Source organism: Oncorhynchus masou, chromosome 13 (genome assembly GCF_036934945.1).
Source record: "Oncorhynchus masou masou isolate Uvic2021 chromosome 13, UVic_Omas_1.1, whole genome shotgun sequence".
Classification (NCBI taxonomy): Eukaryota; Metazoa; Chordata; class Actinopteri; order Salmoniformes; family Salmonidae; genus Oncorhynchus; species Oncorhynchus masou.
Genome location: NC_088224.1, coordinates 90,295,390 through 90,311,628, shown reverse-complemented (window position 1 = coordinate 90,311,628; position 16,239 = coordinate 90,295,390). Strand labels below are relative to the sequence as shown.

The 16,239-nt window shown below is 48.8% G+C and overlaps 1 protein-coding gene across 1 annotated transcript in view; it reads right to left on the bottom strand.

Annotated features, from left to right (window-relative positions):
- Window positions 1–1,253: 1,253 nt before the first annotated feature.
- LOC135553197 (immunoglobulin superfamily member 10-like) overlaps window positions 1,254–16,239 on the bottom strand; it is a 19,545-nt gene continuing 4,559 nt past the window's right edge. The window contains exons 5-12 of the mRNA XM_064985366.1: window positions 16,203–16,239; window positions 14,876–15,646; window positions 12,643–14,490; window positions 12,017–12,153; window positions 9,710–11,888; window positions 7,846–8,749; window positions 4,224–4,590; window positions 1,254–4,102 (exon numbers count right to left, since the gene is read on the bottom strand). The exon at window positions 16,203–16,239 is cut by the window's right edge and continues 354 nt beyond it. Coding sequence (XP_064841438.1) covers window positions 2,552–4,102; window positions 4,224–4,590; window positions 7,846–8,749; window positions 9,710–11,888; window positions 12,017–12,153; window positions 12,643–14,490; window positions 14,876–15,646; window positions 16,203–16,239 — 7,794 coding nt within the window. The 3' untranslated portion in view covers window positions 1,254–2,551. The remainder of the gene's footprint in view (window positions 4,103–4,223; window positions 4,591–7,845; window positions 8,750–9,709; window positions 11,889–12,016; window positions 12,154–12,642; window positions 14,491–14,875; window positions 15,647–16,202) is intronic.

Below are 16,239 nucleotides of genomic sequence, written 5' to 3'. Positions count from 1 at the left end.
GCGCGTGGCGAGGAGACAGATTCTCGCCACGCCACCTGGTAGGAGCGACCTGTCAGGTAGGACGCAATCCAAGCGAGGGCCGCACCGGAGATGCCCAACTCGGAGAGGGTGGAGAGGAGGATCTGATGGTTCACAGTGTCGAAGGCAGCCGATAGGTCTAGAAGGATGAGAGCAGAGGAGAGAGAGTTAGCTTTAGCAGTGCGGAGCGCCTCCGTGATACAGAGAAGAGCAGTCTCAGTTGAATGACTAGTCTTGAAACCTGACTGATTGGATCAAGAAGGTCATTCTGAGAGAGATAGCGGGAGAGCTGGCCAAGGACGGCACGTTCAAGAGTTTTGGAGAGAAAAGAAAGAAGGGATACTGGTCTGTAGTTGTTGACATCGGAGGGATCGAGTGTAGGTTTTTTCAGAAGGGGTGCAACTCTCGCTCTCTTGAAGACGGAAGGGACGTAGCCAGCGGTCAGGGATGAGTTGATGAGCGAGGTGAGGTAAGGGAGAAGGTCTCCGGAAATGGTCTGGAGAAGAGAGGAGGGGATAGGGTCAAGCGGGCAGGTTGTTGGGCGGCCGGCCGTCACAAGAAGCGAGATTTCATCTGGAGAGAGAGGGGAGAAAGAGGTCAGAGCACAGGGTAGGGCAGTGTGATCAGAACCAGCAGTGTCGTTTGACTTAGCAAACGAGGATCGGATGTCGTCGACCTTCTTTTCAAAATGGTTGACGAAGTCATCTGCAGAGAGGGAGGAGGGGGGGAGGGGGAGGAGGATTCAGGAGGTAGGAGAAGGTGGCAAAGAGCTTCCTAGGGTTAGAGGCAGATGCTTGGAATTTAGAGTGGAAGAAAGTGGCTTTAGCAGCAGAGACAGAGGAGGAAAATGTAGAGAGGAGGGAGTGAAAGGATGCCAGGTCTGCAGGGAGGCGAGTTTTCCTCCATTTCCGCTCGGCTGCCTGCACTGTTCTGTGAGCTCGCAATGAGTCGTCGAGCCACGGAGCGGGAGGGGAGGACCGAGCCGGCCTGGAGGATAGGGGACATAAAGAGTCAAAGGATGCAGAAAGGGAAGAGAGGAGGGTTGAGGAGGCAGAATCAGGAGATAGGTTGGAGAAGGTATGAGCAGAGGGAAGAGATGATAGGATGGAAGAGGAGAGAGTAGCGGGGGAGAGAGAGAGACCAGGTTGCTCAAAACAAATCCATTCAGCCACCTTGCCTAAGTCAGCTCAATTAGCTTCACATTGTCAAAACAGGACAAAATACAGTACAAGAAACACATTCCATCTTTGGTTTAATTTCATCTCCCGCGTACCATTGATTCACAAAGTAGATAATAGTTACAAAAGGAATAATATTACATAAAACCAATAATGCATTTACTTTTAGTGACAGTTCATACGATGCTACTGAATACTGTGTAGGTGATACTTTCACCTCCATAAAAGTCGCTATTAACACCAACCAAACTCCTGCATTTGTATTGATACAAGCACTGTCAAACCATGAGAGGGGAAGATTTTTATTTTATTTTTTTATTTTACCTTTATTTAACCAGGCAAGTCAGTTAAGAACAAATTCTTATTTTCAATGACGGCCTGGGAACAGTGGGTTAACTGCCTGTTCAGGGGCAGAACGACAGATTTGTACCTTGTCAGCTCGGGGGTTTGAACTCGCAACCTTCCGGTTACCAACGCTCTAACCACTAAGCTACCCTGCACCATGACAAACTAACAATGCTAATTAAAAAATATAAACAGTTAGAAATGTGAGAAATTTGTTTTGAAAAACTGTATGATAATCCAGTGTAAAATGTATATTAAAAATGTATATTTGGCAGAATTCATTAAAATATACTGCCTGTTTATAAAGATTTATTCACAAGAAATATGAAATGTGTCTTGAAAAGCAAAATAGTTAGAAACATTCTGATAATAGAATGTTTCTGTCATTGCAGCAAATGAGTCATTACCAACACTCCCAAAAATAAAACATTGAGGAAGTGTCCAGAGGGAATATAGTAAGTTTCTCTCTTCCTCTCTCCCCACAGGCTGTAATAGTAAAGTGTCTGGTCAAAACACTCAACACGTAGCCTCACTGTAAGACCCACCTTCTAGACCCTTTTTAAAAACACCTCAAATGAGAACCAACCGTGCGTTTCCAGACCTCTGACTCTGTTATAATAAGAATACCACCTCGCTAGTCACGACTTTCCTGGCAAAGAACAGACCCTCCTCTGTACAGCTTCTATTTTCCCTCGCTCCCTCCTCCATCCCCCCCTCCGTCCCCTCCTCCATTCCCTCCTCCATTCCCTCCTCCATTCCCTCCTCCATTCCCTCCTCCATTCCCTCCTCCATTCCTTCCTCCTTCTCTTAATAATCCTGTTCTGCTACTTGGTTGATTGATGTGAGCTGTACCGTGATCAAACTATTCCACAAACCCCGCTCCTCACAAGTCCACATGTAGAAATGAGTCTTTCCTGACATTGTACATCATAAGAAACACTGAAGTTTCCGTGTCTGTTAAGAGTTTATAGTCCAGGGGTTTTATATTCTCCTTTAGTCAGCGCTGGTGCTCACAGCACACGTACATACGTGACCCGTGAGTCGGTGCCCAGGTGGTTTTTGGCCAGGCACTTGTAGGTGCCAGAATCTGCTGTAGTGGGTCTCTGGATGATCAGCGTGCCCTGTGGGTGGAGCAGCTCGCTGCCCGTGGGCCGCCCTTTCCCCGCCGTGGAGAGCACAGAGCGGTCAGGCAGCTCCCAGGTAATCTCTGGCTTTGGGATCCCGATGGCAGCACAGTTGAGCTGTATGGGCGCCGCCGCCATCGCTGTCACGGTGGGAGGGGGTCCCGTGGAGATGCGGGGAGGATAGGCGATGATGATGACTGGCACTGTGAGAACCGCCTCGCCAGCGTCGTTCGACGCCCGACACACATAGTTTCCCCGATCGTGGAGGGTGGTGTCCTTGACAACCAGGGTCCCATTCTCCATCAGCTGGTGGCGCCCATGGACCTGCGGTCTGGCCAGGGTGTGACCTCCAGGGATGGTCCAGTATATCCGGGGTCTGGGGCTGCCATCAGCCAGGCAGTGAAGGAACAGAGGGTCCCCAGACACACTGCGTATGATCCCTCTGGGCCTGGTGAGGATTAATGGCTTCTGGCCCACCTCCAGAACTATCAGCTTCTCAATGTAGCCCACCGAGTTCTTAGCGGCACAGCGGTACTTCCCAGCGTCCTCCTTGCTGGGGTTGTAGATGACGAAGGTTCCGTCGTTGCCTAGGTGTTGGCGTGAGCCCCGGTTGGAGCCCCCGGTGAAGCGGGTTCCGTTGGGTAGCAGCCAGATGATCTCTGGTGTTGGGTGACCATCTGCAGAACAGTTCATGACTGTGGTCTTCCCCATACGGGTCATTACTCTCTCGTTGAAGGGGTTCTTGAAGATAGGCCTTCGGAGCATGTCAGTGACCTCCATCTGTACCACCATCACCGCCTCCCCTCCGTCGTTCCTCGCCATGCAGATGAACTCCGCCATGTCCGTCGGACGGACGTTCCGGAATTCGAGCGTTCCATTGTGATGGATGTTGATCCTGCTGCCGAAGTACGGAGCGTTCAGGAAGATGTTATCCGGCATGATCCAGGTGATCTTGGGAAGCGGGTCTCCAGTGGCCTTGCAGTCTATGAACTTCCTGGAGTATTTGGTGGCCGTTTCTTTCACTACGATCCTGTTCTGGGAGTTGCCGTTGATCACAGGAGGGTTGCCATCGATATCCATCTTGTAAACTTTGCTGTCATCCCCGGCGGTGTTGCGAGCCATGCACACGTACTCCCCAGCATCCACCAGCTTAACATCCTGGATGTCTAGGGAGCCGTTGACGTGCATCAGATAGCGTTCGTTGGAGGCTGCGATCATGTCGTTAGTAGGGAGCATCCACAGGATTTTGGGCTTGGGCTCGCCCGTGGCTTCACAGTCAAAGCGGATTTTGCCTCCAGGCTTCACCTGGGCGTAGGTCCGGCTGGGCGTACGTATCCGTGGTGCTGCCATCACCACAGTGATGTGGACGTGCATCTCGTCCTTGCCCAGCTGGTTCTCAGCGTAGCATGTGTAGTCTCCCTCTTCCGCCATGCCCACCTATAGACAGACACAACACCAGCAGTTCAGAGTCAAAGGACTACATCTAGTCACATTGAGTTGACCAATGAATACTGCCCATTATTTCTATAGAGTAGCAGGCCAATGTAAGATGGCACACCTGATTAAGATAGAGTGTGCCATTTTCAAACAGGATGTACCGCCGTACGCCTCCCCCTCCACTGCTGCTGTCTGACTGCAGGGCGCTGTTGACCATGGTGCCGTCCGGCAGGCCCCAGGAGATCTCTGGCTCCGGGGTTCCAGATGCCTTACAGTCCACCTTAAGGTCGTTGCCGTAGGGTACCTGCTTCTTGCCGTACATCTTGGGCTCGATCTTGGCTGGCTTCATGGACACGGTGACCTTCATGAGCTGGAGGTCGTCTCCCACTTTGCTGCGCGCCACACACAGGTAGTCCCCGGCATCCTTGTCACTCACAGAGTCCATGACCAAGGTGCCGTTGTCCAGGACCTGGATTCGGTTTCCCATCCTGATAAAGAGATAAAAAAAGAGTTATTGACATCATTTAAAGATAGCGACACATAACCAATAAAGCAGTGGAAAGAAACAAAGGCATTTTTTTTTTACATATAATATCGTTTCGATTTTCAACGCTTTAAAAAATGTTCAAAGATGACATTTCTTATGTTTGATTGTACAATAACATCTTCCATGTTAAAGCATTATGCAGATGTACAATAGGCCATGTAGGGTTTAGACTACTGGGGAATATTTTCTGTTTGAATTGGAACACATGATGACAAGCAGTCTTGTCATCACGTGACCAGCGTCTAATGACTTCTCCTCCTGCTTGGTACTTCCATCCATCTCCATTTACAAAACAAACTTACGTTGAATGGTGTGCCAGCTACACCCCACAGACGGTCCACTAGGTAGGGCCCGTGCTCATGGTACTGACACACAGAGACAGGGGGATGGAGGGACAGAGTGATGCCATTCTTACAGGGCCAGACAGGCTTACAGCAGATCAGCATATGTGTATTTCACCTGGTTCTGTCTTTTCTCAAGGCCGTTGGCAATGACTCACAATAATGGTTTGTTCTGAATCCTACTACAGTTGCAGACAGTAATAAAGCACTAATAGAACACTTGTCCAGGTTGCCAAGACAGCCACCATAACAGTTTAAATCAAACAAGAAACACAGGGAGGGGGAAAGCATTCCACGAAGTGTCATTATTTACAAAATGCAGCTAATGAAATAGGTGGGAAAGAATGATTCAATGGACTGAACAGTGAATCAAACCATTCAGCTAATGAAATAGGTGGGAAAGAATGATTCAATGGACTGAACAGTGAATCAAACCATTCAGCTAATGAAATGGGTGGGAAAGAATGATTCAATGGACTGAACAGTGAATCAAACCATTCAGCTAATGAAATAGGTGGGAAACAATGATTCAATGGACTGAACAGTAAATCAAACCATTCAGCTAATTAAATAGGTGGGAAAGAATGATCCAATGGACTGAACAGTGAATCAAACCATTCAGCTAATTAAATAGGTGGGAAAGAATGATTCAATGAACTGACCGGTGAATCAAACCATTAAGCTAATGAAATAGGAGGTGGTGGGGGGAATAACGATTCAATGAACTGCCCAGTGAATCAAACCATTTAGCTAATGAAATACGAGGTGGTGGGGGGAATAACGATTCAATGAACTGACCAGTGAATCAAACCATTTAGCTAATGAAATAGGAGGTGGTGGGGGGAATAACGATTCAATGAACTGCCCAGTGACTCAGACCATTTAGCTAATGAAATACGAGGTGGTGGGGGGAATAACGTTTCAATGAACTGACCGGTGAATCAAACCATTTAGCTAATGAAATAGGAGTGGTGGGGGGAATAACGAAATGAACGCTAATGAAATAGGAGGTGGTGGGGGGAATAACAATGAACTGACCGGTGAATCAAACCATTTAGCTAATGAAATAGGAGGTGGTGGGGGAATAAATCAAACCATTTAGAATTCAATGAACTGACCGGTGAATCAAACCATTTAGCTAATGAAATAGGAGGTGGTGGGGGAATAACGATTCAATGAACTGACCGGTGAATCAAACCATTTAGCTAATGAAATAGGAGGTGGTGGGGGGAATAACGATTCAATGAACTGACCGGTGAATCAAACCATTTAGCTAATGAAATAGGAGGTGGTGGGGGGAATAACGATTCAATGACCAGTGAATCAAACCATTAGAAAATTGCCTTTTTTTACTGTTACATTCACAAAATAAGTGTTGTGGGGTTTATTTTGGGTCAATGTTCTACATAAGTCTCTGTCACGAAATATGTAGAAGCTCTATTTTCAGTGGTTGCATGCAGAGAGGATACATGGCAGAATGTCAACTACATTATTAGGAGCAATATAAAGTCCTCCACCAGCATGCCAATGTTCTTCTGGTTCTCTCAAGTTCCTCTTTAAAGAAATCTGACTGGGTCCTTGCTCAAATCAAATAAAACTTGTTCATGTTGATATCCAGTCTAAATGCCGTCGTCTCCCCCTCAGTTATTCTGGTCTCAGGTTTTCACCAGCTTTTAAGAACCACTGCTAATGGAGGAAACATTAAGAGGCCGAAGAAGGTCATTCAACTGGGTGATGTTCATTGGGTTTAACAGCATGCTCAGGCTTGTCATGAGATGATATGTTATGGGCTCAGTGGAAGGCAACAGTGTACCTTTTTGTCCTCGGAGAGATCCCTGCTCATTAATTAACATGCAGCTGTAGATCAGATGTTTAGTTCATGCTAATGATCATTAGCGGTGTCGTCTGAATATCAATTCAAAGGAAACCTTTTCCTGGACCAAACATGGTCCAAACATGGTCCAAACATATTGCGTGAGTGTTGAAATGTTGGTACTGAAACTAGTAAAAAAAATTGCCTGTATAAATTGAAATATTATTGTCACCACAACATCAGGCTTCGAGGACATGAACACTGGCACGCTATTCTTTTGAAAACAAAGTCCACTGTTAATTATAAACACACTCAGACAAAAGCGAGCCAAACATCCTATTCCTTCCAATTGATACTTAGATTTTCAGATCTAAAGGACTTTCACATGCAGCTCCAGTTTCTTCTAGATTACATTCATCATGATAATACCCTGTCCGTTGAGCTATTGGATCGATTATACCTTTAATCCACACACTCAAGGAGCTCAAGCATCTTATTTACCTTCTCTCTTGATGTTAACACACGGGGATCGACTAATCTGACTAATATAGAAACATTAAACACTATTATTCCCTATGTGAGGGGTAGCACCCTGATGGGCAATGCAGGAAGATGAAAATGAGGGGAAAATGGAGACCCTAAACCAGAAGTTTCAAATGAAAACAGAGATACTGTACAGTGTAACAGAACAGTCTTTACATGATGTGTTTCAGTCTGTCTTTATTTTCTCTGTTTTCCATCCACGTTTCTGGACATTTTCAAACTTTTAGGTGCTCAGTGCTAACTCAACCTTACACTGGTGAGGCACAATACCTCTCGCTGGAGAACCCCAGTCGAAGCTCTCTGCACTGGAAACACAAGTCAATCATTTGGGGAGAAGTTACAATAATATCTCTTTTGGTGTTTTTAAACAGCTGTGTTGTAGCACAGAAAACCTGCATACCTTTCAGTGTGTGTGCATGTTTATCTGCTGGCGTGCGATTGTGCCTGTGTACGTCTCAGGTCTCTGTGTGATTACGTGTGTAAATACAGACTAAGTTACCTGTGCCACTGGTCCACCACAGCCTTGGACGGTAGTCTCCAGATTATCCTGGGTTTGGGGTCCCCGGTGGCCGAGCAGTTCAGCCTCAGCTGGTCCCCATACGCCAGCTCTGTCCTGCGGTGTGACGCCTCCACGATCTCAGGAGCCATCTCCTTCTTCTTCTCCACAGTCAGCATCACCACCCTGCGCTCCGACCCTGTAGAGCTGGTGACGATGCACTCGTACTTCCCACCGTCCGAGGCGGCCGTGTCGGTCAGGTGGAGCGTCCCGTTAGCGAACACAGACACCCTGGGGTCCACAGAGGGCTTCAGGGGTCGCACTGCCGTTCCATCATAGAGGACCCAGTGCACGGTGGGCTGGGGGCTGCCCTGAGCGGTACAGGGTAACCACAGGCTCTGACCCACACCGGTCCGGACCTGCTGTCGTTTGGCCTCCAGGATACCAGGAGGTGCTGCCACCACCTGCAGTCTGACAGTGGCAGTGTCGGCTCCTGCTGGGTTACTGGCGATGCACTTGTAGTGGCCCCAGTCATACACAGACACCTGCTTGATGAGCAGAGTGCCCTCTGGGGTCACTGACACTCTGGAACCCGAGTTGTGGCCCCTGACTTGGGTGCGGTTGGCCAGGATCCAGGAGACCAGAGGGGTGGGGCGGCCCTCCACCTTGCACTTCATCTCCACTGTCTTCCCAGAGTGGGATTTGATCTCCCGTACCTTGGGCTCCAGGATGCGTGAGGGGTAGGCCACTACGGACAGGGTGACCAGGAGCTTGTCCGACCCCTGACCGTTCTCAGCCAGGCAGAGGTATTGACCACGGTCTTTAATGTTTGCGTTCTGGATGGATAGAGTGCCGTTCGGGAACACTTCAAACTTGCTCATCTTGCCGTTGATGGTCATTGTGCTTCCTGAAAGGGAGCGAGAGAGAGGAGAAGAGGGACAATAGTATAGAGAGGAAGAGAGTGGAAAAAGAGAGAGATGGAGAAAGAGAGAGATATGGGGAGAAAAAGAGATGGAGAGAAAGATGAGCGAGAGGAATAGAGAGAGAGAGGGGAAGAGGGACAATGGTATAGAGAGGAAGAGAGTTGGAAAAAGAGAGAGATGGAGAAAGAGAGAGATATGGGGAGAAAAAGAGATGGAGAGAAAGATGAGCGAGAGGAATAGAGAGAGAGAGGGGAAGAGGGACAATGGTATAGAGAGGAAGAGAGTTGGAAAAAGAGAGATGGAGAAAGAGAGAGATATGGGGAGAAAAAGAGATGGAGAGAAAGATGAGCGAGAGGAATAGAGAGAGAGAGAGAGGGGAAGAGGGACAATGGTATAGAGAGGGAGAGAGTTGGAAAAAGAGAGAGATGGAGAAAGAGAGAGATATGGGGAGAAAAAGAGATGGAGAGAAAGATGAGCGAGAGGAATAGAGAGAGAGAGGGGAAGAGGGACAATGGTATAGAGAGGAAGAGAGTGGAAAAAGAGAGAGATGGAGAAAGAGAGAGATATGGGGAGAAAAAGAGATGGAGAGAAAGATGAGCGAGAGGAATAGAGAGAGAGAGGGGAAGAGGGACAATGGTATAGAGAGGAAGAGAGTTGGAAAAAGAGAGAGATGGAGAAAGAGAGATGGAGAGAAAGATGAGCGAGAGGAATAGAGAGAGAGAGGGATATGGAGAGAAAGATGAGCGAGAGGAATAGAGAGAGAGAGATAGAGAGATGGAAAGAGAGAGAGATATGGGAGAAATAGAGATGGAGAGAGATATGGAGAGAGAGAGAGAAAGAGATGGAGGGAGCGAGAGAGAATATATAAATGAACATACATTATAGCTTCATTCCAAAGTAGCTTTATAACATTCGTAATATCTATATCCTGTTATTTTCCATACCACTGCTTGAAGAGAAGCGTTTCCAGCTGATGGTGGGTTCAGGGCTGCCCGCGGCCTCACAGGGCAGGAAGGCGTCTGAGTTGGACAGGACAGTGAAGCTGGCAGCGTTGCCTCCCACGATCCTGGGCTTGGTGAGCATGTCCTTGGTGGTCCGCTCAAAGCCCACAATGTTAGCCGTTGTCGTATCATAGCCGGTGATGTGGGTATAGGCGTTGGAGATGGCATCGTCTATGTCCTTGCTGCTATAGGGGGCTTTGGCGTGCCCCTGCTCTGCTTCCAGAATAGTCAGTGTGTCAAAGGTCAGGGTCTTGTCTGGGCCACTGCTGGCCCTGTTACTGGACACCTTGGGCCTGGTTCTCCTGATCATGGGTCTCTGTGTGATTTGGTAACGGCTGTCTCTCCCTGACGGGAGCCTGATGTTAGTGTTCACTCTGATGGGGTTGGTGTTAGTCTGGACCCGGGTTGATGATGTAGTGTAAGGCCTGGAGGTGGTGGTTGGATAAGTTGTGGGAGAGGTCATTCTGGGCCTGGTGGTGGAAGTGTAGGCTCGTGGACGGTTAGTGGAGGACTTCATCTCATCTGTCCAGTTCTCATTATCGTATGAGTCAGAGTCTGTGGTGGTTTCTCCCACGGAGGTCATGCCAGTGGACACAGTCACTGCAGACCTATCTGATTCTCTGGACAGCGTGTACAGGGGGTTGGAGACGGAGAGGGTATGTGTGGGATATGTGGTGGTCTCCACAGTGGTTTCCATGGTAGTTTCTGTGGGATATGTGGTGGTCTCCACAGTGGTTTCCATGGTAGTTTCTGTGGGATATGTGGTGGTCTCCATGGTGGTCTCCATACTGGTTTCTGTGGGATATGTGGTGGTCTCCATGGTGGTTTCCATGGTCGTTTCTGTGGGATATGTGGTGGACTCCACAGTGGTTTCCATGGTAGTTTCTGTGGGATATGTGGTGGTCTCCATGGTGGTCTCCATACTGGTTTCTGTGGGATATGTGGTGGTCTCCATGGTGGTTTCCATACTGGTTTCTATGGGATATGTGGTGGTCTCCATGGTGGTCTCCATGGTGGTTTCTGTGGGATATGTGGTGGTCTCCATGGTGGTTTCCATAGTGGCTTCTACGGGATATGTGGTGGTCTCCATGGTGGTTTCTATGGGATATGTGGTGGTCTCCATGGTGTTCTCCATGGAGGTCTCCATGGTGGTTTCTGTGGGATATGTGGTGGTCTCCATGATGGTCTCCATGGTGGTTTCTATGGGATATGTGGTGGTCTCCATGGTGGTCTCCTTAGAGGTTTCCATGGTGGGTTCTGTGGGATATGTGGTGGTCTCCATGGTGGTCTCCATGGTGGTTGAAGGCTCTGTTGATTTTATGGTGGTGCTGGGGGCTTCCGTAGTTGTTATGTTTTTTTTAAAAGGCCTCCTGCCCCTGAAAGGCCTCCTGCCCCCTAACCCTCCATTTGGCCTCCGGTTTCCCCCAAATCTACGGGATAGGTACCCCCCTGACCCGCCATTTGGTCTCCGGTTTCCCCCAAATCTACGGGATAGGTACCCCGCTGACCCTCCAGATTCAGACACAGAGGACGAGGCCTCATCCGTGTCTTCTCTTGGGACAGGTGGGGAGGCGATGGTCTGGGTGTGTGGGGAAGACTCTGTGGTGGGGGAGTACCTGTTGTGCCAGGCTGGGGTTGTAGTTCCACGGCTAGTGCCAGGCTGGGGTGTGGTCGAGGCCTCAGAGTCAGGCAATGAATCTCCATAGTCATCGTCTGATGAGATTTCTGGGATCTCTCTGTGTTTACCTGCTATAGACGGTGACTCGGTCACAGGTTCAGCCAGAGACCGCTGGGTGGGAAGTGCGTTTGTGGTTGTAGTTGTGGTGGTGGTTGGTTGGACTATTGTTGAGCCCTCTGGGGTGGTTGAGGGCCTGGCTGGTTTACGTAGTCTGTTGACTATTTCCCTCTGCCTGTCCCTGTTCCCAAACAGCTTGCCCCAGATGATCTTACCACGGACGATCTTGGAGGCAATTGTGGTTGTGATGGTGGAGGTTGTTGGTTCATCTGTTGTGCTCGTCATAGGGTTGTGTGTTGGGTCAGACTCTGGGGCATTAGTGGAGGTCATGTAGCTGCTGGATACCTCACCTCTGGACTGAGAGTGAGAGGAAGTGGGCTGGGTGGTGGAGGGGGACTGAGAGTGAGTGGAGGTGGGCTGGGTGGTGGTGGGGGACTGAGAGTGAGTGGAGGTGGGCTGGGTGGTGGTGGGGGACTGAGAGTGAGTGGAGGTGGGCTGGGTGGTGGTGGGGGGGATTCTGTTGAGTATGTGGTGGTCGGTCTCTCTGTTCTTCCTAGAGAGGAGCTAGGGACGTTGGGAGTTTTAGGAGATGTTGTTGGTGTGACGACCCGCTGACCACCTATCTTCTTCTCATCTTCATCACAGTCACAGTCTGAAAAAGAAACAACAATAACAATCATCATCAGCATCACCATCATCATCATGGCTATCATCACTATCATTATCATGATCATCATCATGGCTATCATCACAACCATCATCATCATCATCATGGCTATCATCATAGCTATCATCATCATCCTCATCATGGCTATCATCATCATCAGCATCATGGCTATTATCACCATCATCATCATCATGGCTATCATCATCATCATCATCATCATCATGGCTATCATCATCATCAGCATCATGGCTATCATCACTATCATCATCATCATGGCTATCATCATCATCATCATCATCATGGCTATCATCGCCGTCATCATGGCTATCATCATCATCATCATCATCATGGCTATCCTCATCACCATAATCATCTTTTGGCTCTTCCTCATGGCTCAAGTCTCTCAACAAAGATAATGTCAACATCAAAGACAAGAAACTACAGTACATATTTCAACAACATGACATTACTTACCCGTGGTCAGCTCCATAGTGTTGGGTACTGTGCTGCTGCCTTGCTTCTTCACAATGTTAGGCTGTTTGAGTTTGTTTAGGATGGACTGGATGTCTGTGATCCGGTTGGGCTTGATGAACCTCCTCCTGCCAGGGAAGTTCCTCCTCCGGCCCCCTCCTCCTCTTCCTCCTCCTCCTCTGCCCTTCATAGGAGGGATGATATGGATCTGCTGGCGGGAGATGATGGTGGAGCCTGCAGGCAGACGGGGGGACTTGATCCTCTGGGTGGTGTGGAAGGTGATCTCATCCTGCTCTCTCTCTGTGGTGGTGACTGCGGTGAAGGTGGTCTGGCTGTCTGGGTCAGTGGCTGTGTGGATCTCAGGCTCTCTGTTGGGTGTTCTGGGACTGTCCATCATGGGGGTGACATTGGGGTCGGTGAGAAGCAATAGCGCCGCCCCGGTGGAGGTATCTGGTTCTGTAGGTGTTTCTCTGGAGAACATGATCTGTGTCTTGTCTGTGGTGTTGGTCACGGCGAGGAGGAGCGTGACGGGTTGTCTCAGAGGTACTGTCGTGTTCCTCTCCAAAGAGTACGACTCACCACTAGACCTGCTGTGGCTGCTGTGGGTGAATGTGGACTCGATGGGTGTGGCGTCTGACCGGGTGTATGAATCTGTCGTCACTGTTGTCACTCTGTCAGTATTTTCTGTTGTTACAGTGAAACTAGTCTGGCTGTCATCTGGGATCTCCATGGTTCTCATGACACTGGTTTCACTGTTGTTGGTGGTTGCCATGACATTATTCTGATTGTTTAAATTCTCTATGCTTGCAGTTACACCCATCATACTTTCATCTGGAGAATCTGTGGTTGGCATGACGCTGCTTGGTAAAACAATGAGTCCGTCTTCATGAGACAGACCCTCCCCAGATCCAGCATCCCGGTCCCCAGACATGTCAGGCTCTGAATCTCCTTTTTCTTTTGCACTCTTTGTCTTTGTTGTTGAACCACCTTGGGCCTTCTTCACAAACTCTGCAAATCTCTGGAGGTCTACTTTCTTGGAGGCTTGATCAAATACCCTCCTGTTGTTCCATGTGCGCCTGCTGCTGGCTGGGCTCCTCCTTCTCCCCCAAGAGCCCGCTGATCCTCTGCCCTGAGAGGAAGACCTGAGTCTGGGGTAGGGCCTGTCTGATGTGATGGTCCTGGACTCCTGGATAGTTCTGTCAGAGGGGCTGGAGGAAGGGACCTCACTGTGGGAATCCTCCCTCTCCTCTATGGCCCCGTCAACTTCAACCAAAGCCTCCGCCCCTGACCCCTCTCTATCCACCACTGTCACCTTCCTGGACCCCTCGCCAGTGACTGTCACTTGGGACGTCAACAGGTCCACCCCCAGGTAGTTAGCACTGAGACACCTGTAAAACCCCCGGTCTCTGGAGGTCAGAGCTTTTATTCCTAGAGTCCCATTCATATAGAGCTTCCTGTTCCCATAGGATTTATCCAGCACTGTGTGGTCAGGTAGAATCCACTGGACCGAGGCCTCAGGGTTGCCTGCGGACCCACAGTCTAGAACCAGGCTCTGGCCCAGAGGCCGTGAGAGCTTGACCCCATTGACCTCCTCCTCCTCCACATCGGGAGACAGCACGGTGACCCGGAAGCTGAGCACGTCTGCGTCCAGGTAGTTGGTGGCGATGCAGCGGTAAAGCCCAGTGTCTGAGTTGTCTGTTCCTCTCAGGGTGAGCCTGCCATCAACGGTGATCACTATCCTGCGGTCCTCACTGGAGAAGGGCGCCCGTACCTTAGTGCCGTCCGATAAGATCCACTCTACAGAGGGTTTTGGTTCCCCAAAGGTCTTGCAGTTGAGCTCCACCACCCCACCTTTAAATCACAACAAGAATCACATCAATATTTATTTATTTATTTATTATTATTTTTTTTTTAAATAAATAAATCAAATGCACATTGCTATTGTTGCTCTTGAAAGTATGTTACAGTATATGGGGCGGCAGGGAAGCCTAGTGGTTAGAGCGTTGGACTAGTAACCGGAAGGTTGCAAGTTCAAACCCCCGAGCTGACAAGCTACAAATCTGTCGTTCTGCCCCTGAACAGGCAGTTGACCCACTGATCCTAGGCGTCATTGAAAATAAGGATTTGTTCTTAACTGACTTGCCTAGTTAAAAAAAGGCAAATAAATAATAAATATATACATTATATGGGCACATTTCTACCCATCCACGACACATTGTGTACTGTAGGACCCCACCTATGAGGACAGAGTGCTCAGTCTGGGTCTGGTTGTCTCGTTTGATGATGGTCCAGCTGTAACGGTCCCTCCTCTGTGACACCTTGTTCTCCACACGCAGGTTGACCACTGACCTGTACTTAATGTGCAAGGTGGAGAATGTGGTTGTAGTGCGGTCCAGCTGAAAGTTGACCTCTCCTTGCATCAACCATGCAGGTGAAGCCTTAATCTCAGCCTCAATGTCTGTGTGGATTTCATCATGTCCCTCCTTTGGTCTGATCTGGCTGTACTTGTAGATCATGTCTGGGGTCCTGGAGAGCATCAACCCTCTCTCTAGCCTCATGGGAACGTCACTGTATGTAGCCAGGATGCGCCAGAGCTGTTGGATGTGCTCATAGTCAATATTACAAACCAGCCATGTAGAGATGGTGGTGGAGAGCATGGACACATTCTTCTCCTCCTCCTCCACCTGGGTTAGAGTCAGGTTCTCCATGGCTGATGGTCTCTGGACCGTGCAGGTAAGGCTAGCGTCATTGTGGAACTGAGCCGTCAGGTTCATCTGCAGGGATCCAATGGGAGCGATGAAGTCCCGGGGGGAGACAGGGGTGTAATCCCCCTCGTCCAGGCTGACGTTCCTCTGCTTCAGATGGGGGTGGATCCGGGGCTTGGTACAGGTGAAGGCATCACGGGGAAGCTGGGTTAGGGTCTTGCCTCTAGAGGGAGCGGGGGTCTCACAGATGGGGCAGGCCTGACCTCTGGCAAACTTTCTGTCTCGCTTGCATTTCAGCACAGCTGAAAAACAAGTTCATCGTTGAATTTAGATTTACATTTTTATGTCATGAATTAATAATTTCCATGTTTTCACACTCCTTCAAAATGTTGTTTATGATACTGTTCTAAATCACAGTTGGTATGAAGAAATAATCAATGAGTATCTGGAGATGTATTTACATTTGCTTATGTCATTATTTGATGAAACAGTAGAGCCGTTGTTCCCAGCTTTTAGCCATTTTAGGAACTATATGTCACGCTGAGATTGAAAAACAGCTGTGTTTCCAACAATCTGTCCCCAAGAAAGATTTATCTGTCTTCGTTGGACAAGCATGGTTTTCCTGTTGGCAGTTGTCCCACGCAACATCACTTTACTGAATAAATACATGTTTTTCACTCTGTTTCATGGTATAAATTCATGCATGTAGAGATTCCACCAGATGTACCCTGGTCTTCCCTGGTTTATTCCAATTTATGATCAATTTTTATGTATAGTAACTGGCAACAGAACTGGGGAGCCTACTCAGTTCAGTGAAACATTCATAATGTTGCAGACAGAAATGTACTATATCTTTACCTGCATTTCTCTCCGCCCACTCTGGGAACCAAGCCAT